This window comes from Taudactylus pleione, unplaced genomic scaffold (genome assembly GCF_031769625.1).
Source record: "Taudactylus pleione unplaced genomic scaffold, aTauple2 ptg000135l, whole genome shotgun sequence".
Classification (NCBI taxonomy): domain Eukaryota; kingdom Metazoa; phylum Chordata; class Amphibia; order Anura; family Myobatrachidae; genus Taudactylus; species Taudactylus pleione.
Genome location: NW_028284537.1, coordinates 7,841,226 through 7,866,647, shown reverse-complemented (window position 1 = coordinate 7,866,647; position 25,422 = coordinate 7,841,226). Strand labels below are relative to the sequence as shown.

The 25,422-nt window shown below is 47.2% G+C and overlaps 1 protein-coding gene across 4 annotated transcripts in view; it reads left to right on the top strand.

Annotated features, from left to right (window-relative positions):
- ATXN7 (ataxin 7) overlaps positions 1-25,422 on the top strand; it is a 105,688-nt gene that overhangs the window by 56,281 nt on the left and 23,985 nt on the right. For 2 of the 4 annotated variants that reach the window (XM_088473400.1, XM_088473397.1), the window contains 2 exons: positions 21,240-21,489; positions 24,639-24,904. In XM_088473400.1, coding sequence (XP_088329526.1) covers positions 21,240-21,489; positions 24,639-24,904 — 516 coding nt within the window. Of the gene's footprint in view, positions 1-1,685; positions 1,775-17,602; positions 17,662-21,239; positions 21,490-24,638; positions 24,905-25,422 lie in introns of those variants that run through there. The other 2 variants (XM_088473398.1, XM_088473399.1) reach the window with 2 other exon arrangements.

The following is a 25,422-nucleotide window of genomic DNA, read 5'->3' as shown; positions in this document are numbered from 1 at the left end:
GAGGGAGGCAGTTGTTGCCACAGCAATGGGAGTGAGGGACAGATAGGAGGTCGTTCAGGACGCAGGGATTGGAGTGAGTGAGGGACAGGAAATTGTTCTGGGCATGGGAAGGCAGGAAATGGTTGTGGGCACAGTAAGTGAGAGATGGGAGCTGGTTCTGAGCACAGGACATAAGTGGGAGACGGGGTGGTTGTGGGCACGTAATTAAATGGGAGACAGGAAGTGGTTCTGGGCATGGGAAGAGAGTGGGTGACAGGAAGTAGTTGTGGGCACGAGTAGTGAGTGGGAGACAGGAAATGGTTGTGGGCACAGTAATTGAGATTTGGGAGTTGGTTATGAGCACGGGTAGTGAGTGGGAGACAGGAAGTAGTTGTGGGCAGAGTGGGTGACAGGAGGTGATTCTGAGCATGGGAAGTGAGTGGGAGACAGGAAGTGGTTGTGGGCACAGTGGGTGACAGGAGGTGATTCCGAGCATGGGAAGTGAGTGGGAAAAGACTAGCTCCCCTTCAGATACTGTACCTGGAAGTGATGTGTACTGAGGGCAGAAGTGCAGTTTCCTGCCCACACAGTCCAGCAAAAAAAGATGTTACCAGGTTGGGTGACAGAAACTTTCTGGCAGGGATACTGCAGGCCGACTCCAGCAGGTGCTAAGCTGCCACTGGTCACCTTTGGTGAATATATATTGTATCAGTCCATGCTCAGCCTTCTGAGATTTACTTTTTACAAATGGTGAAATTGATTTTGCTTCATTTTGTAAAATGTGTTTAACTTCTTTTCACTTTAGCTTTTATCCTGCAAAACATAGCAGTACAAGCTTTTATAATGAAAATAATTGGTTTGAGGTTCCATTATAACAGATATACACCAATGTATATAGGAAATCCAATGAAGCAGAGCTATCCGCACACAATGTGCATCTGCCTGGCTGCCTCATTTCTAATCCTCCGCCCCTAACATCACAGGTGACTTCAGACATCACCATGGACAATCCACATTCTCCTAGAGCAGGCATGTCACACTCAAAATACCAACTGGGCCGAATATACAAGGTCTAAGAGTGTGTGAGCCGCAAGAAAAAAAGTATTTTATTCAATTTGGAAAGGTTAATTATTAATAAAAACCAATGCAGTGCCCCCTGTAGTAGGGCCTCTTATGCAATGCCCCCCTGTATTAGAGCCCCTTATGCAATGCCCCCTGCATTAGAGCCCCTTATGCAGTGCCCCAGTAATGCCCCCAATAGTGCCCCTTGTTATGCCCCTAATAGTGCCCCCAGTAATGCCCCTAGTGCTGTGCCCCCTCCCAGTGTAGAACAGGCCCCACTCCCCTGTGCAGTACTTACCTCTCTTCACACTGGTCGCTGGGCACCACTCCAGTCCAGGCAGTCAGCGCTCCCGCGTAGATGCTGCCGCTGACTGGTTCTAAGTAGATACAGCAGATGCAGGCTCCTCTCATTGCAGGGGGAACGCTGGCCTCTGAGGCGATCAGAAGCTTCTTTAGTCTTTGATCGCTTCTGAGACCAGCGTTACAGTAAACACTGCCCGATTTGGACCTGAGCTCTGATCGCAGCAGGGTCTGGGCCGTATAATATATGTATTTGGGCCCACATTGTTGGGCCACATGCTTGACATGCCTGTCCTAGAGACTCCAAACTACTATCTCTGAGATCCTTTTCTTCTCTCACAAATCGGTATATGATTTACTGCCGGACCCATGCCCGGGCGTTGGAATCCCGAAAGCGGCATCCCGGCAGAAGAGGAAATACCGAGCGTCAAAGGTAAGTATATACTAACCTATTTCTACCCCCTAACCCTCCCTTACCTTAGGGGTGCCTAACCCTAACCTTCCCCCTCAGTGCCTAAACCTAACCCCCCCCCCCCTTCCCCTAGCCTAAACCTAACCTCCCATGATGCCGAGCGTCGCGCCCACGGTGTATGTCTAATGACATGCGTCAGCATATCGACGCCTGTCTTTAGACCCTTGCCGGGATATGACAGTCGGGAAGCCGGCTGTCGGGATTAGGTCCGCCGGCTTCCTGACTGCATACCTCCCCGATAGGCGTTTGTAGCAGCATTTCCATGAAGTCGCAGACGTGCGGCCGCCAATGGACATGTGCACCTCTGATCAGGTCCTTAATATGCTATTAAAATCCTGTTATTCTATAGATTGTAATATTGTGACGAGGACCCTCTTAGCTCTGTTAATACCTAGTCTCTGTTTTTATTACTATGGTGTTCTTAATTCTAAAGCGCAACATAATTTTCTAGCACTACTATTATAATTTTCATTACTTAAAAATGGCGTAATGGTTAGCATTACTGCCTCTCAGCACTGAGGTCCTGGGTTAGATTCCCACCATGGCCCTAACTGTGTGTAGTTTGTATATTCTCCCCATTGCGTGGGTTTCCTCCGGGTACTATGGTTTCCTCCCACTCTCCAAAAATATACTGGTAGGTTAATTGGCTCCCAACAAAAAAATGAATCCTTGTGTGTGAACATGTGGTAGGGAATATAGATTGTAAGCTCCACTGGGGCAGGGACAATGGACAAAATGTTCTTTGTAAAGCGCTATGGAATATGTATGCACTATATAAATAACTAGTAATAAATAAATAACGGGATGAATTTACTAAGCTTTTTAAAACCGCTGCGTCTTTAGTTTCAAAATTTAAAAGGGCAATGGCACTAAATACAAAACCATGCATGCTTTGTATTTACTATTATTGCCCCTTTAAATCCACCGCTCTTTGAAGAGTGCTGCTTAGTAAATTTGTAGTGGACCTGTGACCCTACACACAATAAAGGGATCCCTTTTGGAGGGACTGAACTTATGGGTTTTTCTGGAGACTGATTTAATTGTTTCCAGGTAATAGTTGAGAAGGAGATTTTGTGTTTATGCTGCTTTGTAACATATTTATTGCTCGTGATCTAAGGGCATGTCAGGAGTAACAGTAATTTTGGGGTCTGCAGAGAGTCTCCTGTGTAGGGCATCATGTACAGATATGCAAGCCATTACTAGCATCTGGCTGTCGCTGGTATATTTATATTAATATTCACTGACTGAGCTGTGCCACTGAAGCACGTAGCACTTGTTCTGTGGAAGTTGTTTTACTTGGGCTAACCAGCAGGGGGAGCCCACAACAGCAGCGTGCTAGAACGGCTACTTCCAAAAGTGAGCAGCTCTTGTACAGGCCTGACCGCGTTTGCGATGTGTATATCTGCCTATTGTATGTGTCAGAGTGACATGTTTGTTTCGTATGGAGGAGAATGAGTCATTGTATTAATCAGCGAACAGAGGGGGGACCCTTCCTATTGTCTCAATACCCCCCGCAAGTCTTTTTTGTGTTATCCACTGCCTCTCCGTGACATGAATGTGCTTTGCCTGTATGCTACGTGCTATGTGTGCATTTCAGCACTGATATGTCTTGTACACTGTGGGTGTAAGATTATAGCAACCACTTGGACATCTTAAGAACAGGCCCAGACTTATAGCTATAGATTTAACTCCTCTAACCAAATTCACCAGTTACTCTGTCCCACTATTTTTTGTGAATGAGCTCCATGCATTTGAACTATGTGCAGTGTTCTCCCCAGAAATTGTTTCCAGCCGGGTAGCATCCAAAAGTAGCCGGGGGGGGGGCTTTCGCAATTATACGCGCATCGGGAAAAGGGGTATCTCCCTTACCAATCCAGCCCGACAGGTCTCAGGCTGCTCTCCCACTGGCTCTCAGTCAAAAGTGCCTATTATACAGTGCCCCCTGTAGTTTTCCCCTTTATGCATTGCCACCTGTAGTTTAACTTTGCCCTTATGCATTGCCCCCTGGATTTCCCCCTGGCTGAAGTAGTGCTCCCAGACTTAAATAATACCCCCAGGCTGGCTCCTTATGCAGTGCCCCCAGGTTTAATAGTGTCCGTTATGCAGTGCCCCCAGACTGGTCCTGGCCCCAGCCCAGCACTTACCTTTACTTGCTGGCCGCTGCTGCTGCCCCGTGCTGACTGGATCTAACTTGGTCCAGCAGGCGCGCGGGTCATGCTCCTCACGTCTCGGATGACGTCACCCGCACAGTGCATCACTGGGAACGCTGGCCTCTGAAGCAATCGGAGGCTTCTTTAGCCCCTGGTCACTTCAAAGGCCAGCCTTCCACAGCGGGGGTCAGTGGGGAAAAGTTCCGGGCGGCAGGCTGTTACTGCCGGGCGATGTGCCCGCAGAACACAGCCTGGGGAGAACACTGGTGTGTGTCACGTGCCTGCAGTGGAGGCAGCCATCTTCTGGATGCGTGAGACAACAGACTAATCCGCTCACTAGGGAGTAGTGACCTCCAGTGAGTTCCTCCTGACTCAAAGATGTCACTAGTTCCTAGTGATTGGATAGTTGTAGGTAACGGTATATTTTAATCTGTATTTTATATTTGACTTAATAATTTAAAATATAATTAGTGTGTGTTCTGTCCATGACCAGTTGGAAACCGTAATGCTACATAAGGTCCTAAAGTTCGTTTCCTGCAACAAATTCTTACTGGAAGCTTAATTCAAGTGCTGACAGCTGTGCAGCAGGTTGTTACCACTGTCAGTCAGATCAAAGAGTGCGCATCAGAACAAACCCTAAGGGCCTGCACTCCATGTCTGAGCGTCCTGTGGCCATTCGCTGTTGACCACAGAGCAATCGCTGGACTTTTTCAAGTGAGAACTAACACACAAATATGGAAAAAACCGAGCCCTAAGTCCTGCAACTCTGACGCCACACAGAATAGAATTGAATATATTTTTTTCTAAATTCATTGCACTTGTGCCAAAAGAGCAGGTTACAGTAGATGTTAGATGCATTGTTTGAACACTAGTGGGGAACTGGCCTAAAAGTACTATATAATCTAACATATCTATATAATCTAGTGAGACCATCTCTCACTAACATGGTTTTAGTAGAAATAAAAAAAATATCTGTATAATAGTGGTGGCTGGTTCATGTATTAGTTTGCGAGTGTTTAGTCTTCATAACTGGAATACATCCAAAGTTCTACAACTGATTATTTACAGGGTATTGCACATCCTGAAGGGTGCGTTAGGTTATGAATGAATATTTTTACACTGTACATGCAGTCTCTGCGGATCCGGGGGTGTGCTGCCTTGCTGTATGCATCTCGCTAAAATAGAATGCACACTCAGTGTTGCTCCTTGTGCTGTGTCCTAGATGCTGAGCCTCCTTGTGCTGTGTCATAGATGCTGAGCCTCCTTGTGCTGTGTCATAGATGCTGAGCCTCCTTGTGCTGTGTCATAGATGCTGAGCCTCCTTGTGCTGTGTCCTGGATGGTGAGCCTCCTTGTGCTGTGTCCTAGATGCTGGGCCTCCTTGTGCTGTGTCCTAGATGCTGGGCCTCCTTGTGCTGTGTCCTAGATGCTGAGCCTCCTTGTGCTGTGTCATAGATGCTGAGCCTCCTTGTGCTGTGTCATAGATGCTGAGCCTCCTTGTGCTGTGTCATAGATGCTGAGCCTCCTTGTGCTGTGTCATAGATGCTGAGCCTCCTTGTGCTGTGTCCTGGATGCTGAGCCTCCTTGTGCTGTGTCCTAGATGCTGGGCCTCCTTGTGCTGTTGTCCTAGATGCTGAGCCTCCTTGTGCTGTTGTCCTAGATGCTGAGCCTCCTTGTGCTGTTGTCCTAGATGCTGAGCCTCCTTGTGCTGTTGTCCTAGATGCTGAGCCTCCTTGTGCTGTTGTCCTAGATGCTGAGCCTCCTTGTGCTGTTGTCCTAGATGCTGAGCCTCCTTGTGCTGTTGTCCTAGATGCTGAGCCTCCTTGTGCTGTTGTCCTAGATGCTGAGCCTCCTTGTGCTGTTGTCCTAGATGCTGAGCCTCCTTGTGCTGTTGTCCTAGATGCTGAGCCTCCTTGTGCTGTTGTCCTAGATGCTGAGCCTCCTTGTGCTGTTGTCCTAGATGCTGAGCCTCCTTGTGCTGTTGTCCTAGATGCTGAGCCTCCTTGTGCTGTTGTCCTAGATGCTGAGCCTCCTTGTGCTGTTGTCCTAGATGCTGAGCCTCCTTGTGCTGTTGTCCTAGATGCTGAGCCTCCTTGTGCTGTTGTCCTAGATGCTGAGCCTCCTTGTGCTGTTGTCCTAGATGCTGAGCCTCCTTGTGCTGTTGTCCTAGATGCTGAGCCTCCTTGTGCTGTTGTCCTAGATGCTGGGCCTCCTTGTGCTGTTGTCCTAGATGCTGGGCCTCCTTGTGCTGTTGTCCTAGATGCTGGGCCTCCTTGTGCTGTTGTCCTAGATGCTGGGCCTCCTTGTGCTGTTGTCCTAGATGCTGGGCCTCCTTGTGCTGTTGTCCTAGATGCTGGGCCTCCTTGTGCTGTTGTCCTAGATGCTGGGCCTCCTTGTGCTGTTGTCCTAGATGCTGGGCCTCCTTGTGCTGTTGTCCTAGATGCTGGGCCTCCTTGTGCTGTTGTCCTAGATGCTGGGCCTCCTTGTGCTGTTGTCCTAGATGCTGGGCCTCCTTGTGCTGTTGTCCTAGATGCTGGGCCTCCTTGTGCTGTTGTCCTAGATGCTGGGCCTCCTTGTGCTGTTGTCCTAGATGCTGGGCCTCCTTGTGCTGTTGTCCTAGATGCTGGGCCTCCTTGTGCTGTTGTCCTAGATGCTGAGCCTCCTTGTGCTGTTGTCCTAGATGCTGGGCCTCCTTGTGCTGTGTCCTAGATGCTGGGCCTCCTTGTGCTGTGTCCTAGATGCTGGGCCTCCTTGTGCTGTGTCCTAGATGCTGGGCTCTCTGAGCTCATCTACCTATGCTGTCCTGGGAACCTGTCTTCCCCTGATGGTTGCTTGTGAAGTGGCTTAGAGTTAATAGTGCTGTCCAACTTTTCCTCATTTTGTTGTAGGGAGCTGTTGTACAATGGCGTTAATATTTCTGCCTTCATGCCCTTCAGCATAATCGGAAACAGCACCTCTGTCACGGCTGACCTAAAGCTACGGTTCTATAAAGGGGTGAGGACTGGTTTGTAACAGAAAGAGTTCATTGATTTCAGTAGTCTAAATAGTCCCAAAACTGAGCAGGTTTTATTTTCTTAGAAAAATGTAAATTGCCATTTTAGTTTTGTCATTTTCCTCACCTGTATTCTAAAGATGGGTTTGCAAATATATCATTGGATACACGTAAAATGAAATATCCCTTTGGCAACATTCATTCTGAAATGCGCTAATGATTATAAGCAAACCCTTTACATGTTCTAGTAGAGTCCATTGATTTTGGAAAGAACATTTTCCCCTGAATTGTCTTTAGAACTCCTGTCAATGAAGACTCACTGACAATTGAAAAAAAACAAAAAAACTGTTTCTACTTCAGGGTCCATAGGGTATCCACAGGATACCTTGGGGGTATAGGTGTGACGTCAGTCGCTGGGCACCATAGAGTTAAGCTTTTCAGCCTCCCAGGATGCACTAGGGTCCCCCTCCTATACCCCGCCCCCGAGCCAAGGCACCTCAGTTTAGTTTGGTGCCCGGCCGGAGTCGGGTGCACCTGTCGGAGTGGGGGCTAGAAGAGCCCCTGAAGCTTTCTTCAGTGCAGCTGTGGCTGCACATCTGGATGTACAGCATGGACAGTCAGTCCTGACGTCCATGCTGTCTTCCCTACACCCCGGTACCGATCCGGGGATGCTGGTGAGCATCTGGGGTCACAGCTAGCGGTGACCCCAGATGTTCCGGACCATGGCCGGATCCAAGGGGGACAAAGGTAAGCAGCGGGGTCCCGCGGTGGGTTCCTGCTGGTCACATGGTCCTAAGTCCCCAGGTAGGGGGCTCCCTGGGGACTGGCTGCAGCGTGGAGCCAGGCGACCAACCTGCGCTTTCCACTACCCCCTGGGACAGCGGACCGCAGCAGAGCGGTAGCGCTGCGGCGTCCCAGGGGTTAAATGCATGCCAGGGGAGCGCGCCTTCCCTGTCTCACAGCCGGCGCCTCCCCCGCTGCACACAGCCCTCTCTGCACGCTGCCGACTGGTCCTGTGGCAGCGCTCCTCCCCCAGGCCAGCCTCCTCTCTGCTCCTCGGCGGCCATCTTCTCCAGAACGCATGGTGAACGCTGCTGGAAGCGATGGACGGAAGCATCGTGGTCTGGGTCCCCCCGCATACCTCTCCTCCGCTGTGGTCAGGTCTGTATATGCAGCGCTGTGTCCTACCAGGCCCTGTGTCTGCGTAGTTGAGTGATCAGCGCTGTTAGTGCAGGAATTGATTTTCTTTGCATTGTATGTGACTGTGCTAGCGCTGCTGCCTGTAACTTTTCTCTAAACTGTCAGCTTTATTACTGTCCCTGTTCTTTCTGCTAAGCCCTTGCGGTGCGGTGCTGCAGGGTGGTCTCTCGCCTATTTAAGTTATAATTGGTGTGAGAGGTCACATACGTGGTGCCATCATGTCCGAAAGTGATTTTCCCCTCCGGCTACAGTGTACTACTTGTAAAGTACCGTTAGCGGAGGGGGAGGGTAGCGCGGAGGGCCTTTGCCGGCACTGTTTGTCCATGGCGCGGCCTCTTACGGCTACAGCACCGGTACAGGAGCCGCCCTGGGCTTGTTTCGCTCAGGTGCTTACAGCCTTAGTGGGCCAGTTAGCTCCGCAGCCCGCGTTTACACCGATGGGTTTATCCCAGCAGTCAGTGGTGTCATCACCCATGCAGGGTTTCCCACGACAATTGGTGGTACTCCACAGTCTCCCTATTTCCCCGCTCCCAGTTTCTCAAGAGCCAGCGTGGGTTAACTCCCTGACGAGTTCTGTACAGCACTTGTCGGATGTGTTGCAAGGGGAGTCTGTGATGCGGCCGCATAAACGGCCGGTGGCGTCTGTCGGCTCCTTATTAGGATGACGAGGGGACGTCTGATGATGGGGAGATTCTGGATCCTTACGATCAGGAACCTCTCCATACTAAGGACGCTGATGCTAAGTCCAAAGTATATATTCCTTGACTTATTCGGGCGGTCCGCACAGCCTTGGTGATTGAGGACGAAGTTCCCCCAGCGGCTAAATCTAAGTATGCCTTTTTCAAACATGTGAAGGGCGATGCCACAGTCTTTCCACTTTCGGGTCAGTTGGTGGACCATTTAGAGGAGGCGTGGAAACAGCCTGGCAAAAGATACCAGCCGCAGAGACGCCTGGTGGTGGCTTATCCGTTCGCGGATAATTAGTTTGCAAAGTGGGAATCCCCTCCACAAGTGGATTCTCACGTGACCCGTCTTGTCCGTAGTGCCACATTGCCGATGCCATCTATGTCCTCCCTTAAGGATGCTACGGACCGCAAGGTGAAGATCTGCCTGAAGTCCGCTTATTCCCTTGCGGGGGGGGGGGCAGCACGACCGGCTATGGCCATTTGCTGGGTTGCCAGAGCGATGGAGCGCTGGGTGGATTCATTAGAGGCTTCTTTTGATTCCGACTGTCCGGCCGAACAGGCGGAGTTGATTGGTAATCTCCGTGATTCGGCCACTTATATCAACGAGGCGGCCCTAGACATTAGTACTCTGGTGTCTAGAATTTCTTAAGCAGCGGTGGCTGCTTGTCGCACCTTGTGGCTGCGATCCTGGAAGGCGGACGCAGATTCCCAAAAGGGTCTGGAGGCGTTGCCGTTTACCGGAGAAGTTCTCTTCGGTCCGGATCTGGATAAGATTGTGGCCACGCTGGCGGCAGCCAAATCGGCTTGTCTCCCGTCGGCCGCTGCTCCTTCTGTTTCTGGACCATCGTCCTTTCGGTCATCTAGGGCCCAGGGCAGGCCCAAACCACAGTCGTTTCCTCGACAGGCTGGTCCTAAGAAATCGGCCAAGCCCCGGAAGCAGGCATGGAGTACCAGACGTCCGGCCCCCAAGCCAGATGACAAGCCTGCGGCCTGACGGTCCGGGCCTCCCTTTGGGGGATCCCAGGGTGGGAGGCCGCCTGCTGCAGTTCGCCCAGTGTTGGTCGGCCACTACGACAGACACTTGGGTTCTGGAGGTGGTTTCCCACGGATACGCCCTCTCCTTCCGGCACAGACCCCCGGCTCGATTCTTCACCACGGGTCTACCATCAGACCGGAACAAGGCTACGGAGCTGCGTAAGGTATGCACACTATGCTCCAGGCTGGAGTTATAGTGCCTGTTCCATTCTCCCAGAGGGGCCAGGGTTTCTATTCAAATCTATTTTTGGTACAGAAACCCAATGGGTCGTATCGTCCGATTCTCAACCTCAAAGCACTCAACAAGTCTTTGCGGGTCCCGAAGTTTCGGATGGAGACCCTACGGTCCATCATTCTGGCGCTGGAACCTGGGGACTACATGGTGTCATTGGACATACAGGATGCTTACCTGCATGTCCCTATTCTTTTGCGCCATCAACAGTTCCTCAGGTTTGCAATCCGCAGCGACCACTTCCAGTTTTGGCCTGGCGACAGCACCACGTGTTTTCACCAAGGTGATGGCGGTCATGGCGGGTTCTCTGCGGCTGCAGGGAGTCCGCATGTTGCCGTACTTGGACGACCTGTTATTGGTGGCAGGATCTCCAGAGCTCCTGTTACGCCACTTGGACCTGACCATTGCACTGCTGCAACGGCACGGCTGGCTAATCAACTGGCAGAAGTCCACTCTAATCCCGTCTCGGAGGATTCTGCATCTTGGAGCCTTATTGGACTCGGGACAGCAAAGGATCTTCGTGACGGAGGACAAGATCTCTGCTTTACAGTCAAGGGTGCGCAGTTGTCTGCACAGCCGCCGGGTGTCCCTACACTCGGCGATGAGGTTACTGGGCTCCATGGTGTCGGTGTTCGACATGGTGGAATACGCCCAGTTTCACTCCAGACCTCTGCAGCACCTGATCCTGTCCAAGTGGAACGGGCTGCCTCAGTCTCTGAAGTCCCAGACGATTGTGATCACCCCGGAGGTTCGCCTGTCCCTTGCGTGGTGGTTACAGACGACCCACCTCAACAAGGGACGTCCGTTCTGGGTTCCAAATTGGGTTCTGTTGACAACGGACGCCTGTCTTCGGGGCTGGGGAGCAGTTTCGGGTCCACACTTGTTCCAGGGCAGGTGGACGCCGACAGAAGCGGAGCTTCCAATAAATATCTTGGAACTCCGTGCGGTCTTCAATGCTCTCCAGCAGGCACATCGGTTTCTCCAGGGTCACCCGGTGCAGGTCCAGTCGGACAACGCTACCACTGTGGCCTACATAAACAGGCAAGGAGGAACTCTCAGTCGGGCGGCTCTCGTAGAGGTCTCTCGGATCCTGGTTTGGGCGGAGCGCAATCTTCCGGCCATATCAGCGGTCTTCATCCTGGGAGTGCTAAATTGGGAGGCGGACTTTCTAAGTCGCCAGGACTTTCATCCGGGGGAATGGTCCCTGCACCCGGACGTTTTTCAACTGCTGGTGGACAGGTGGGGTCTTCCAGAGATCGACCTCGTGGCGTCCCGGCACAACAACAGGTTGCCGGTGTACGGGTCTCGCACAAGAGACGAAGGGGCGTCTCTGGTGGATGCTCTGTCCGTCCGGTGGACGTTCCGGTTCGCATACCTGTTCCCTCCGGTCTCCCTTCTTCCACGGGTAATCCGGAAATTCAAACAGGAAGGAGGGACGTTCCTGTTGATAGCTCCCGCGTGGCCCAGACACTGGTTCTCAGACCTTCAGGGTCTGTCCGTGGACAGTCCTCTGCGGTTGCCGCTACGACCGGACCTTCTGTCTCAGGGTCCTTGTCTTCACCCGGACCTGACGCGGCTGTCTTTGACGGCGTGGCTGTTGAGACGGCCATGCTGAGGTCCCGGGGGTTTTCCAGCTCTGTGGTACGTACCATGTTGCGAGCTCGGAAACCGTCTTCCGCGAGGATATACCATCGCATGTGGCATACGTTCTTCCAATGGTGTCGACCGAGAGGTTATGCACCGCGGGAGTTTCGTCTGTCTCGGATTCTCGCCTTCCTGCAAGCGGGACTAGATCATGGGCTTCGCCTTGCTTCTTTGAAGGTACAGGTTTCGGCCCTGTTTGTCTGGTTTCACCGTAGGATTGCTACAATCCCGGATGTGCGCACCTTTATGCAAGGTGTTCTCCGCATTCAGCCGCCCTTTGTTCCACCTGTGGCGCCTTGGGATTTGGCTGTGGTCCTGAGGGCTCTCCAAGGACCGCCGTTTGAACCACTGGGCTCAGTGGATCTTAAATGGCTAAAAGCTAAGACTGTTTTCCTTCTGGCCATTGCTTCGGCCAGACGTGTTTCTGAGTTAGGGGCTCTTTCTTGTAGACCCCCTTTCTTGGTTTTTCATGGGAACAGGGCAGTGCTCCGCACTCGGCCCGAGTTTCTTCCCAAAGTTGTTTCCCAGTTTCATGTTAACGAGGAAATCGTTGTTCCGGCCTTTAACTCACCGGGTCTTTCCGTGGGTGAGGCCTCTTTGGATGTTGTGCGGGCCTTAAGGACTTATGTTGACCGCACTTCTTCGTTTAGGAAGTCGGACGCTTTGTTTGTCCTCTATGGCTTCCGTAAGAAGGGTTGGCCTGCCTCAAAGCAAACTTTGGCAGCCTGGATCCGTATGGCTATTTCTTAAGCTTATCTTCGTGAAGGCCTACCGGTTCCTCCTTCTCTGAAGGCTCATTCCACTAGGTCTGTGGGTCCTTCGTGGGCAGCTCGACGTGGTGCCTCGGCAGTTCAGATCTGCAAGGCTGCTACGTGGTCCTCTGTCCATACCTTCGTGAGGTATTACAGGTTTGACACCTTCGCCTCTCAGGATGCTTCCTTTGGGCTTCGGATTCTCCTTTCTGCACAGGAGCGTCCCCACCCTTAAAGGATACTGCTTTGGGACATCCCCAAGGTATCCTGTGGATACCCTATGGACCCTGAAGTAGAAAATATGAGATATGGTAAGAACTTACCCTTGTTATCTCTATTTCTACGAAGTCCATAGGGTTCCACAGGACTCCCGCCCTGTCGCACCTGTGCTGCAGATGGGCTTTGCTCTGGTCACCGGTTTTCCGTCTCCCTCTGGTGAGAATGTGATTCTTGTATGTGTCCAGAACTTTTTTCTCTCTCTTCCTTCTCCTCCTCCGGCCTATGGCTTGATAACTAACTGAGGTGCCTTGGCTCGGGGGCGGGGTATAGGAGGGGGACCCTAGTGCATCCTGGGAGGCTGAAAAGCTTAACTCTATGGTGCCCAGCGACTGACGTCACACCTATACCCCCAAGGTATCCTGTGGAACCCTATGGACTTCGTAGAAATAGAGATAACAAGGGTAAGTTCTTACCATATCTCATATTTTCCTTGTACCACAGCAATTATAAGTACATTTACTTGAGCTTGGTGTTGGCGGTAAATTAGTTGAAAATAAATGTTGTTGCAGTACCTAGAGTCATGCTATGGATAGAAAACGTCCTTCTGCGGTAGAAGCCCCGTTAAACATTTATAGAAGACACCTTTGCTATTACATACAAGCATGAAACTTATGTGTTTTGTTTTTTTAAGTGCACATTTGTTGCTAGTATCTGATATGAAGCCTTTATGCTGTGCGTTGTATCTACACTTTGGCTGAGGAACGTGCCCCTTCAGATTTTCTGCTGTAGATGACCAAGGGGCCAATCACAGCCTGAGCAGGTTGGCAGAGAATGGGGGATACTGTAGAAGGATAAGCGTCTGGATTATTTGCACTTAATTGCGATTATTTTCCCTCGGTTGTTTTAATTTTTTTGTTTTTTTCAGTAATCATACGGTGTGTCCTTGTTTCAGGAAATTTTCAGATCTAAAGTTAATCAAGATAATGATCTGAAAGTGCTTGTTTTCAGTTACCCTGTTGGACGTACTCTACAGTCACCCTTCCTTCGCTTACAGTGGCTGATAAAAAAAAAAAAAAAAGATGCACCATACAACCATTAATAATTATGCATAATATGCAAGGTTTTTGGCATAAATTTGGCCAAAGTTATGAGCTTACCGTAACACCATCGTCAAGGTAATCTCATCAGGTAAATCCCTAACACTATGGGGGTTCATGTCTGGGGTGTGGGGCACCCCCAAACCACCCCAGGGCACCACACAAAATAAAATAAAAAATAGCAGTAAAGTGTTGGGTAAGTGAGAGTGGCTTAGTATTGAAAGTGTTAGAAAAAATGAAAAATAAATGGGTGAAAATGTAAGACACAAAGTGATATAAAGTGTTAAAAATAAGTGTTAAATGGTGATGTCCCAAAGAGGTTCAGCCAGAGCAGTTCAAGGGCCCCCACGCCCCAAAATTCACTCCATAACTGACTAGCTCCATAGTACTAAATGAATGTAGGTCTTACCTGTGGCTTTGTTCAACAGACTGTGCAGTCAGTAAATGCTGGGTCAGAGGCGTCTGTGCAGTCAGTAAATGATGGGACCCCAATTAAAAACATCAGTCTGTATAACAAAGCCACAGGTAAGACCTACATTCATTTAGTACTATGGAGCCAGTCAGTTATGGGCTGAATTTTGGGGCGTGGGGGCCCTTGAACTGCTCTGGCTGAACCGCTTTGTGGCATCACCACGTAACACTTATTTTTAACACTTTATATCACTTTGTTTTTTGTTTGTTACGTTTTCACCAATTTATTTTTCATTTTTTCTAACACTTTCAATACTAAGCCACTCTCACTCACCCAACACTTTACTGCTATTTTTTATTTTATTTTGTGTGGTGCCCTGGGGTGGTTCGGGGGTGCCCCATGCCCCAGACATGAACCCCCATAGTGTTAGGGATTTACCTGATGAGATTACCATGACGATGGTGTTACGGTAAGCTCATAACTTTGGCCAAATTTCTGCCAAAAACCTTGCATATTATGCATAATTATTAATGGTTGTATGGTGCATCTGGCATTTCTTTTTTCTATGTTGTAATATTAAGGGGCATATTCAATTAGCTGCGATAAGCTGTTTTCAGCGAAAAGTTTTCGCCGGTGACGTCATCTTGCCAGGCGAAAAGTTATCCCCGTATTCAATTCCAAAGGCTTTTCGCCGGTGCGGAAAGTCATTGCATTGGAATAGGCGAAAAAGATTCGCCTATGAAAGCAGGCGAAAAAAAGTGCAGTTTAGGGGTGCAAACTTGCGGGACCCCCCCTGCAGTCTTGGGACAGCCCCCCAAAGGTAAACCGTCAAAAAAAAGTTACAAAAAAACTTAAGAACGCCCAAAAAAATAACTTTGAAAAAGGGGGCGAAAAAGTACAAAGTTGGGGGACAAACTTAAAAACTAGCGAAATAGACTCCAGGGGGGCCCCCAAGTATGCCCCAGGTGTTTTTGAGATTGCAGGCGCTTGCGGCAGGTGGATTTTTAAAAGTTTTTTTAAAACTTTACATTAGCAACTTTAAAATATGCTAGCACCCATTTTCATGTACCCCAAATTTGCTGGGGAAAAAAAGCAAAACTGCTAAATGCTATTCTCACCACTTGTGCAAAGACGCTAAATAGCAGCTATTGAGAACATTTAAGTCATCCCAAATATCTTCAGCAGGCCTATTCTGGGGTATCTATAGTGATCCCCAATGTCCGTGCATCTTTTGGGGGGTGTCGGGCTGATTTCCCCAAAACTGACAGCACTTTTCGCCTGTGACGCGCGCAAAACCTTTCCGCTGGTAAAACCAGCGATGACAGCGAAAAGTCCGGCATGCGAAAATCTGCCGACTTTTCGCGGCTAATTGAATATGCCCCCAAGTTTCAGCTAGGTAGCACATCCCATTAGAAAGAGCTAGGGTCTGCAGTCCATTCCCCTTTTCCCCGAAATATTTACAGTGGCTGGTAACAGATGGCAATAGAGTGAAGTAGTAAGATCATGACCACATCAGTAATGGTGGGCACACATACTGTAATGATCACTGACTCTTTGCTGTCTGGATATCCAGATCTGGTCATTCGGGCATTTTGGCTGAATGATCAGATTGCAGAGTTGCCCCATCAGCAATCAGACCACAGCATACTACCTTGTGGGCTGATACCTGTACACTTGCTCATGAGGATTATCAGATGACCAGATTATTCTGATATACCCAATCACATCAAATCAGATTTCAGTTATACAGGGTCCTGACCTGGTTCATATGGGGCCTTGTGATGGCACACTCAAGCCAACAGTGGCTACCGTGTTGGTGGGCGGCGGGCGCCTGTTAGTAATGGGTGCCACGGTTATCGCATGTGTCATGCCAAAATGCACCAAGTGTGGCTGCGTAATACCGGGATGTCCCAAACAATTCTGCAGGCCTATGGTGATTTTCACAATCCAGAGCAGGAGCTTTGGAAAAAAAGTGTATGTTGGCTCCACCCACCTACCCAATGCTTTAGTTTGTGAGACCACACATGTGGCAATAAAAAGCCAATTTGATAATTATCACAAGTAAGATTGGCACAAAAGTGTCCAGCGCTAATTCCGTTTGCCACACTGCAAGGAACCTCTGGGCCTAGCTGCCGGTGACGTGGATAACAAGCACACCAGTTGCTGATGAAGTTGATACTCTCATTTGTTATGTATTTACGAACATTTGCTCAAAGGTGCAAATGTGAGCTAAAACCTACAAACCAATTTGATTTTGGCTCTTGTTGTCTAAAGGAGCATACACAATAGACGATATGCTCCCCTAGTGTGTCCCCGACAGGGAGTGTGCTCAATGTCGTTCATGACATTGAGCAAACCCACTGAACGATATCGTTCAGCGCCAGGCTCTTTCCCCATTCCATAACATGCAGCAACCTGACGACATCGCCAGGTTGGCCTGCATGTTAATCCGATGAACGATAATGACGAACGACCCGCGGGAACGTGTGTCGTCGTTATCGTTCATCGTTTTTGTGTTAAAAATGGACGATAAAGTGGACGACTGAACGATAACAATATCGTTATCGTTCAGTCGTCCACATTAATCGCCCAGTGTGTACGCACCTTAAATTATACCGGCAGATAATAAAAACCAGTTCTTGATTGGTTGCTGTGGTGAAAGTACAGAATTAGAGCATGCTCGTAAATAACCCTGTAACTTTAACATATGCCACAGCATTATAAATGAATTATGCCTTTATTGATGTGAAAACTATGTATTACATAACTTCTATTTTAGCTATTAGTTTAAAATAACCATAGGCCTGCTTGCTTTAACTTTCTAATATCCTCGCATAATTTTATTTGTTCACTTGATTTATCGTGAAAGACTAATCCTCGGTTTTCCCTTAGTATGACAGAACAAGAATAAAAATAAAAATTCTCTCTTCATCCAGCGAGCCGTGTACTCACTCTGAGAGTAACTTGCTTGCTTCTGAAAGATAACAGCTCTGTAGGTTTGAGCAGGATAAAAAGTCACACCCCCTTGTTTTCGTTTTCATCTCCTCCCTCAATCCCCCCTCCTTTTTTTTTTTTTTTTTTTTTCTTTCCTTCTTTATCTGCCAGGACCTGTGCGTCTGATTTTTTTTTTTTTTTTTCACTTCACAATACTGGCAAATGTTACATAAGCACAAACATGGATCCTGTGCAGGAGTATGTGGCCAGCCCCCAGATGCATGACAGCGAGGTCCCACTTGTCAGGATCAGAACGTGCAGCGGAACACTGACAAATATGTGAATGGGAGCTGCTGTGAGCATTCGTCACATACTGGGCTGCAGGGAGGGTGGAAGCCTGTTTGTTTCTTTTTGTGTTTTTTTTTTTTTCCTCTCTCTTTTAAACTCACGGTTTGAAATTGGCCGCAAGCCCAGCTCTGCATGGAGTTTGCAGAAGGTGGGTATGGCTCTTCTCTAACACAACACGGAAATGCAGGAAAAATTGTATATACATGCGTCTCTTTATCTCCCTCATGTCACATTCTTTCACATTCTCCGTCGTCTCTATTTTCAGTCTTTTCTTTTTCTTTGCTCTTTCTTTTCCGCTGGCCCCGTGTTAGTCATCTGGCCAGAAACACCGTTGATCAAAGTGGATAATCTTGCAATGAGGGATTAACCGCATACGAGCGGGGCCACATAAGCTTTTCTGAAATGTCATTTGAGTGGCTTGGCCCAAACTTCAAAAGCAGATGCAGACTTGTGTTTGTTACTAACACCGGCGGACGTCGAGGCTTTCCCGGAAGCTCCGGGGTTTAAGACGAATGCTGGTCTTGATCTGTTGGCCGGAGCAGATCATTGTTTACCATAGTAAATGACAAAACAGTCACTGGTGCTTCAGTAATAAGAGAATAGCAATCCGTAAGTGTTCTGATAGAGGCATATTATTAAGTTAACATTTACTTATCTAGTGCCAGCATATTTCATTGCACACGGCTGACATTAAATCATCTCCTGTTACTGCTTATTTGTTATAGTTTACGAATATATATATATATTTTTTTTTATATTGCACTTTTTTACTTTTTGTGAATTGTATCTTTTTTAATTTACTTTTTATCCTCCTCTTCCTATAGATTTGGACTTTGAGCCCTGTAGTGCAAATGTTTATGTATTATTCTATTTACTAGAACAGTGTTTGTAAATAAGCCCCAATGATCTAGGCACAAAATACATCCCAAAGGCTAGGGGCCAAAATTGGGCTAAGGGTTCCATGCCAATATCATCCCTCGTCACATAATGACCTCTTTCTCTGCCATTAGCTGATAAATCCGCACCGGCTGGTTCACTGTGTGTGTTCATTTTCCCAGCTGGAAATCTCAGTGTTGGTCATTTGTCTCTCGCCCCAAAAAGCGGCCATTGGGCTGGCTCCCTATTATCCCGGGAAGTCCCATGTTTCATCCCTGGGGTGCTGTAACTTTGTCACAGAAGTCCTATTCCTGCTGCTTCCCTATTCAAATACATAAATACGACTTGTACAAGTATTCTACAGCAGCCGACACACACATTGAACATGGAACAAAATAAGTTTATGTATGGTGGTTTTTCTTTTAAAAATAAATATAAGACCCTAGTGTCACCACGGAATCTTAGCCAATGGTTAGTTGAAATACGAAGCTTATTTATCCGATTTAGCAAATAAATTACTTGTTTTATGCAGTCCTAAACCGTAGTGTCGTTGTCCTTGTAATACTGTGACGTGGCTCCGAGTGATATTACACGGGGCGGTTTCCCTTAGGGTGGGTCACCACCTTGTCGTATTTCTGGCGTATACACCTCTTGGGCTAAAATGGGCGCCATATCATTTTCACGTCTTTGCTTTGCGTTAGGCTTATTCTTGCACTGCATAAAGATTTATAGTTTATTACGGTGGTCATAGAATCAAGCACTTATGCTGTTTATATCGTTGCTACATGGATTATTTTACCTTCTGCTGTCAACAAATTCAGTTGCTAGGGCCATTGGCTCTGTAACTGGATCTGCACGAGGAAGTACTACATGTGTTTCTTAGATGGGTTGAGCTTAGGGCTCTATGTAAATAAGCGACTTACTGTTAAAAAAAAAAGAAAAAATATATATATTATATATATATATATATATATATATATATATATATATAAATATAATGTGTGTGTGTTTACCATGAACAGTGAACCACTCCTGTGCAAATCTAGTTGTCTTAAGGTTATGATCCTATTGTGCAAATCTGTCCCATTTGAAGGAAAACATTTTAAGAATAGATTTACTTTCATGGCCCCAGCATACGCCAGAGCATTTTACCGAAGGAAACAAACACATTAATAAAGCCAGACTGGATTTTAACAGACCGACACAGAGGCTACATGCAATCTGTAGATTTTATGAACTTCTCTGCAATATGCGCTTGTTTGAGCAATAATGGCTTTCATGTAATCTGTAGAAAATACTGTTTTAAGGCTCCTACAAGCGTTTTATTTTTATTTTATGTAAATAGATTGAATGTCTTGTTTCAGACCTACTGAGCCAAAGAGGCATTTTTACTGGAGGCAGATTCATTACAAGACCTCATTGCTGCACCTATGCCTTACAGAAATCTACGCTCCGTGTCATTAAGGCCCTGTCTAGTTTAATGGATTGGCTCCCTCTTAAATCTTGGGCCCTTTGTCACAGTTTCAAAAGGGATTATTATGTATTCCCGAAATATGATTCACTACACATCCAGTTACAATACACCAATTGCTGCATTAAAGCGCAGTACTGCAATGTTGTGAAACAAGTACTATGTATAATGTACTGTGCCAAGATTAACACATGAACAGCTTAAATGTGAATTGTTGTGGTTGCCGCTTTATCGTTTAATGACCCTTTACTCTGATGCAAATTCAAAAGTTGCTCACTGCCTGCTGCTATATTTGTATAACATTTCAATCCATTTCACAAGTCAATGACTTGTAACAATAAATATACAAATTTATTGGCAGGGACACTTGATGATAGGACTATAGTTGGATGTCAGGCCTGTACTGGAGATATATCTCTTGCTCTAATTTCTCATGCATGGATTATTTGCTGCAACCAAAACCATGACTAGAAATTACACTGATAGGACATTTTAAGGTGTATTTCACTAGTGTTGGCTATTAAAAAAAAAATTTTCTTGAAAGCCTGTATAATCTAGTGTGAAAGGGGCGGAGTTATGGTGCATACACACGATCAGATTTTTCCTTCAGATATGAACGATAACGATTTAAAAATCGTTTAGTCGTTCATATCTGAAGGAAAATCGTTCATATCTGACATGCCTGAACGATGGACGATCAACGATGCGCGTTCCCGTTTGTCAGATAACGATATCTGACATCTGATGGGTTTGCAGTCAGACTTGGACGATTCCATTCATTTTAATGCAGTCAAAAATCGTTCAATCGTTCAAATCGTTCAAAACTTTGGTAAAATCGTTCAAATCGTTCAGATCGTTTAATCGTTCATCTGACAAATCTGACAAGTCTGACAAATCTGACCGTGTGTACGCTCCATTAGACATGCCTTTTCTGAATTGCGTCCTGAGACTGTTTCCAGGTCAAACCTGCAGCCAATCAGAGTTAGAACATCGGGAACTGGGACCATCAGACATATGGATGAACTGTGGAATAGAAGGGCAAGGTTACAGCTTAAAGCAGGGGTCTTCAACCTTGGCCCTCCATCTGCTATGGAACTATACATCCCAGCATGCACTGCCATAGTTTTAGCATGCTGTTATATCAAAAAGGTGGCAGTGCATACTGGGATGTGTAGTTCCACAGCAGCTGGAGGGCCAAGGTTGAAGACCTCTGGCTTAAAGCATCTCTTGTTATCTTGCATAAACATTTGTCTTTATGCCCTCAGTAATTAAAGGAGTTTTCCACTGTAAAGTTTTTCTAAGTCTCCTCCCTACCCTAGTGTACCTGATTATTACATAAGCCTTTGGTTTATTATGGTGACATTTTCCTTTCATTGCAGAAAGAAGACATGGTTCCTGCGGCAAGCCCCCACTAACACCTCCGACATCATCTGTGTATTCCCTCTACTCCTCCCTGCCTTCAGCAAAAAGCAAAGCGGCCGGCACAAGCACTCGCACGTTCAGCGGTGCAAGTGGCAGTGCCTCCTCCAACTCCAAGCTGATCAAGTCTCCCAAAGATAAGCTACAGATAAGCGGAAATAACAGGTCGATGCATCCTGTACAGCACAGCAAAGCACCCCAAGACAAAATGTAAGTAACAAATGTACCACAGGTATTGGGTATTCCATCTTTATACTGTCAACCTGAAATACATATCAAAAGAAGAGTGTGCCTGGCAGTAAGCATACGTCCTGACTTCGGCGCGCTAATCCTGGAATGAGGTGACTACTTTGCAGGTCAGCATGTTTGCCAAGTGAGAAGACGGAAGGTGTATTTACGCGGACTGTTATGTCTCTGCTGTACGTGCAATTCAAGGGTGTTTTTAGTGAAGGGGGTTCGGGATGGCCTACTTCTTCTGAAGTACTGGGCATGACTCTGGGTCTTGGCAACACTCATTGACATACAGATGTGACCCTGCTTAACCTAGCTTCAATACGCCACGCAGCGCGACTTGCCTGGCGTGAGTGAGCCGCCAGGTCCCATGCAACTCTGCTAGCACCGGGCTTTTTTGACGGAAATGCGTCTAAGTCACAATACAATGCGTCTAGGACGCACCAGGAGACTGTGCTGATTAATTTGATACGTCACTTGTACAGCCATGGCCAAAAGTTTTGAGAATGACACAAGTATTGGTTTTCACAAAGTTTGTTGCTTCAGTGTTTTTAGACCTTTTTGTCAGATGTTACTATGGTATACTGAAGTAAAATTACAAGCATTTCATAAGTGTCAAAGGCTTTTATTGACCATTACATTAAGTTTATGCAAAGAGTCATTATTTGTTGACCCTTCTTTTTCAAGACCTCTACAATTCGCTTTGGTATGCTGTCAATTAACTTCTGGGTCACATACTGACTGATGGCCGCCCATTCTTGCCTAAACAATGCTTGGAGTTTGTCAGAATTTGTGGGTTTTTGTTTGTCCACCCGCCTCTTGAGGAATGACCACAAGTTCTCAGCGGGATTAAGGTCTGGAGAGTTTACTCGCCATGGACCCAAAATTTCGATGTTTTGTTCCCCGAGCCACTTAGTTATCACGTTTGCCTTATAGCAAGGTGCTCCATCATGCTGGAAAAGGCATTGTTCGTCACCAAACTGTTCTTGGATGGTTGGGAGAAGTTGCTCTTGGAGGATGTTTTGGTACCATTCTTCATTCATGGCTGTGTACAAAATTGTGAGTGAGCCCAATCCCTTGGCCGAGAAGCAACCCCACACATGAATGGTCTCAGGATGCTTTACTGTTGGCATGACACAGGACTGATGGTACCGCTCACCTTTCCTTCTCCGGACAAGCTTTTTTCCAGATGCCCCAAACCCGTACCTTTTGCAGAATATCAGTCTGTCCCTGATGTTTTTCCTGGAGAGAAGTGGCTTCTTTGCTGCCCTTCTTGACACCAGGCCAGCCTCCAAAAGTCTTCGTCTCATGCCTGCTGCCATTCCTGTGCAAGCTCTGCACTGGTGGTGCCCCGACCCGCAGCTGAATCAACTTTAGGAGACGGTCCTGGTGCTTGCTGGACGGGCGCCCTGAAGCCTTGTTCACAACTATTGAAGTTCTTTCCTTGATGTTCTTGATGATCCGATAAATGGTTGATTTAGGTGCAATCTTACTAGCATCAATATCCTTGCCTGTGAAGCCCATTTGTGCAAAGCAATGATGACTGCACGTGCTTCCTTGCAGGTAACCATGGTTAACAGAGGAAGAACCATGATTTCAAACTCCACCCTCTTTTTAATGCTTCCAGTCTGTTATTCTAACTCAATCAGCATGACCGAGTGATCTCCAACCTTGTCCTCGTCAACACTCTCACCTGTGTTAACGAGAGAATCACTGACATGATGTCAGCTGGTTCTTTTGTGGCAGGACTGAATTGCAGTGGAAATGTTGTTTTTGAGATTAAGTGCCTGATTCAGAGTCGGACGCAATTAGTGCTCGCTCGTCCAGAAAATAGGGGTGGCTATTCAAATGAACCGTTCGCTCTTTGCGGTCTGTTCACGCCTCTAGGTCTGAACGAGCGAACAAAACTTGCGGTCGTTTTTTGGAAAAATATGCCCCCTGGCCGCTCGCATCCTACGTCATGTCCGCTATTTATTAGATTAATCTAGTACATCGACCAGCGTATGAACTGCTCGCTATTCTTGTGGTTGGTTTTTGCTACCACAATCTTGCGAACAGTTCTGGCTATAAAATAACCCAGTGACGTGGTCAATGACGCTGCTGTTTTAATTATGCACACCCATAAAACGCCCGTTTTGACCTTTAAGCACGCCTGCGTTCGGATCTCCACTCCCCGTTTTCAAGCACCTTCCCCTGTTACCACCCACATACGCCTCATTCTGTCACTCAAATTATCAGGCATTCGCTATTTTGCGAGCACATGAATTTCGACCGCACTGCCTGGTTTGCACATGCGTATAACGATCCGTACGCATGCGCAGTTGGGCAAACATCACTCGGAGCGAACGAGTGGCCGCTTACGAGCGGCTCTGAATCAGGCCCTAAGTTCATTGTCATGGCAAAGAGTGACTTTGCAATTAATTGCAATTCATCTGATCACTCTTCATTACATTATGGAGTCTATGCAAATTGCCACCATTAAATACTGAAGCAGCAGACTTTGTGAAAACCAATACTTGTGTCATGCTCCACTTTTGGCCATGGCTGTATTTCTGTGTGCCACATAGCAAATGTAATCCGCACAGTCTCCCGGTGCGCCCTCGTTACATTGCATTGTGGCTTAGATACATTGTCGGCAGAAAAGATGCAATTGAGACGCCCGGCGCTAACAGCGTCTCACAGGGCTAAGCGCCAAGAGGGGCTGTTTGGCGCGACTGCAGCAAATGGAGTGAGGACACATCTGTATGGTCACGGCCATGATATTATGCACCCAGGTCCCCATTTTGCAGGAGAGTCCGATTTTTAGGAGTTTTAAACGTTGAGAAGTGCGAGTGAGGTCGGTGGTGAAGAACGAGAACCGTGTGTAATAACACTGATATAGTATATGTAATGTGTTGTAGGAAGTTACGTGAACAATTGCAGATGTGCCATCTAAGCAGGGACTTGCTGTTATATGAAAGGACAGCTATTTTTTATTTTTAGAGTCTGTGTAAACTTTGTTTTGGCCAGAGCAATCTGTACGTTACTTCCTAAGGCATTTGATCGCCTGTAATGACTTGAACGTTCAATAATAAAAAGAAACTACTGTTGAAGGTTCAGTGACCATTTCTGCATGTCCTCACCACCAGAATGACACCCTCTGTTAAAGTGGAGAAGATGCACACAGTCCCAAAGATGGATGGCGTGTTACTAAAATCTGCTGCTGGCTCTACCTGTTCCTCTTCTGTCAGCTCCTCAGTAAAGACTGGCCTTAATTGGCAATCAATACCAAAGCCACCTTTGCCTTCCCCTGGACAGATACCAAACGGTAAAGGAATTCTCTCAACTCCTCCGAATGTGGAAAAGAAGCCGGACGATACACACTGTAGGAAATATTTACACAAGAGATTGTCAGGTATGTATAATCTTTTATGTATTGCACAGCTCTTGTAATGGGATTACCAGTTGTTTCTTTTTTTTTTTTTTCTATTTTATATATAGAGTAATTTTTCAGCTTCACAAAGAGTAACTAAAGTTATTGTGGTGAGAAATGATGCTGGGTGATTAGCCGCTGACCGCCATCTGTGTGGTCTGGTGTGGGCGCTCCTCCCAAACCCCCCCCCTCTCTCCCCCTCCTGGTTGCACAATTCACTTCTGGGAATGGATCCCATTATTTACTTACTCTAGTCAACATTTTCCTTAAAAAAGAATTTCTCAGACTTTCCTTTCTTATTAACTTCCTCTTACGTTTCATCCTTTTGTTTTTAAAATAAGTGAAGTGTTCGCTCCTTTATGTGTGTTTGTTTTATAGGAGAGTCGTTTATTTTTATTTTTTTTTAAAAGGGGTGGGGGGGTTCTATCCAATGCTTAATATTTTGGTTAGGTGAATGTACAATGAGCACCAAGTACACAGAAAGCAAGGGCTTCCGCACA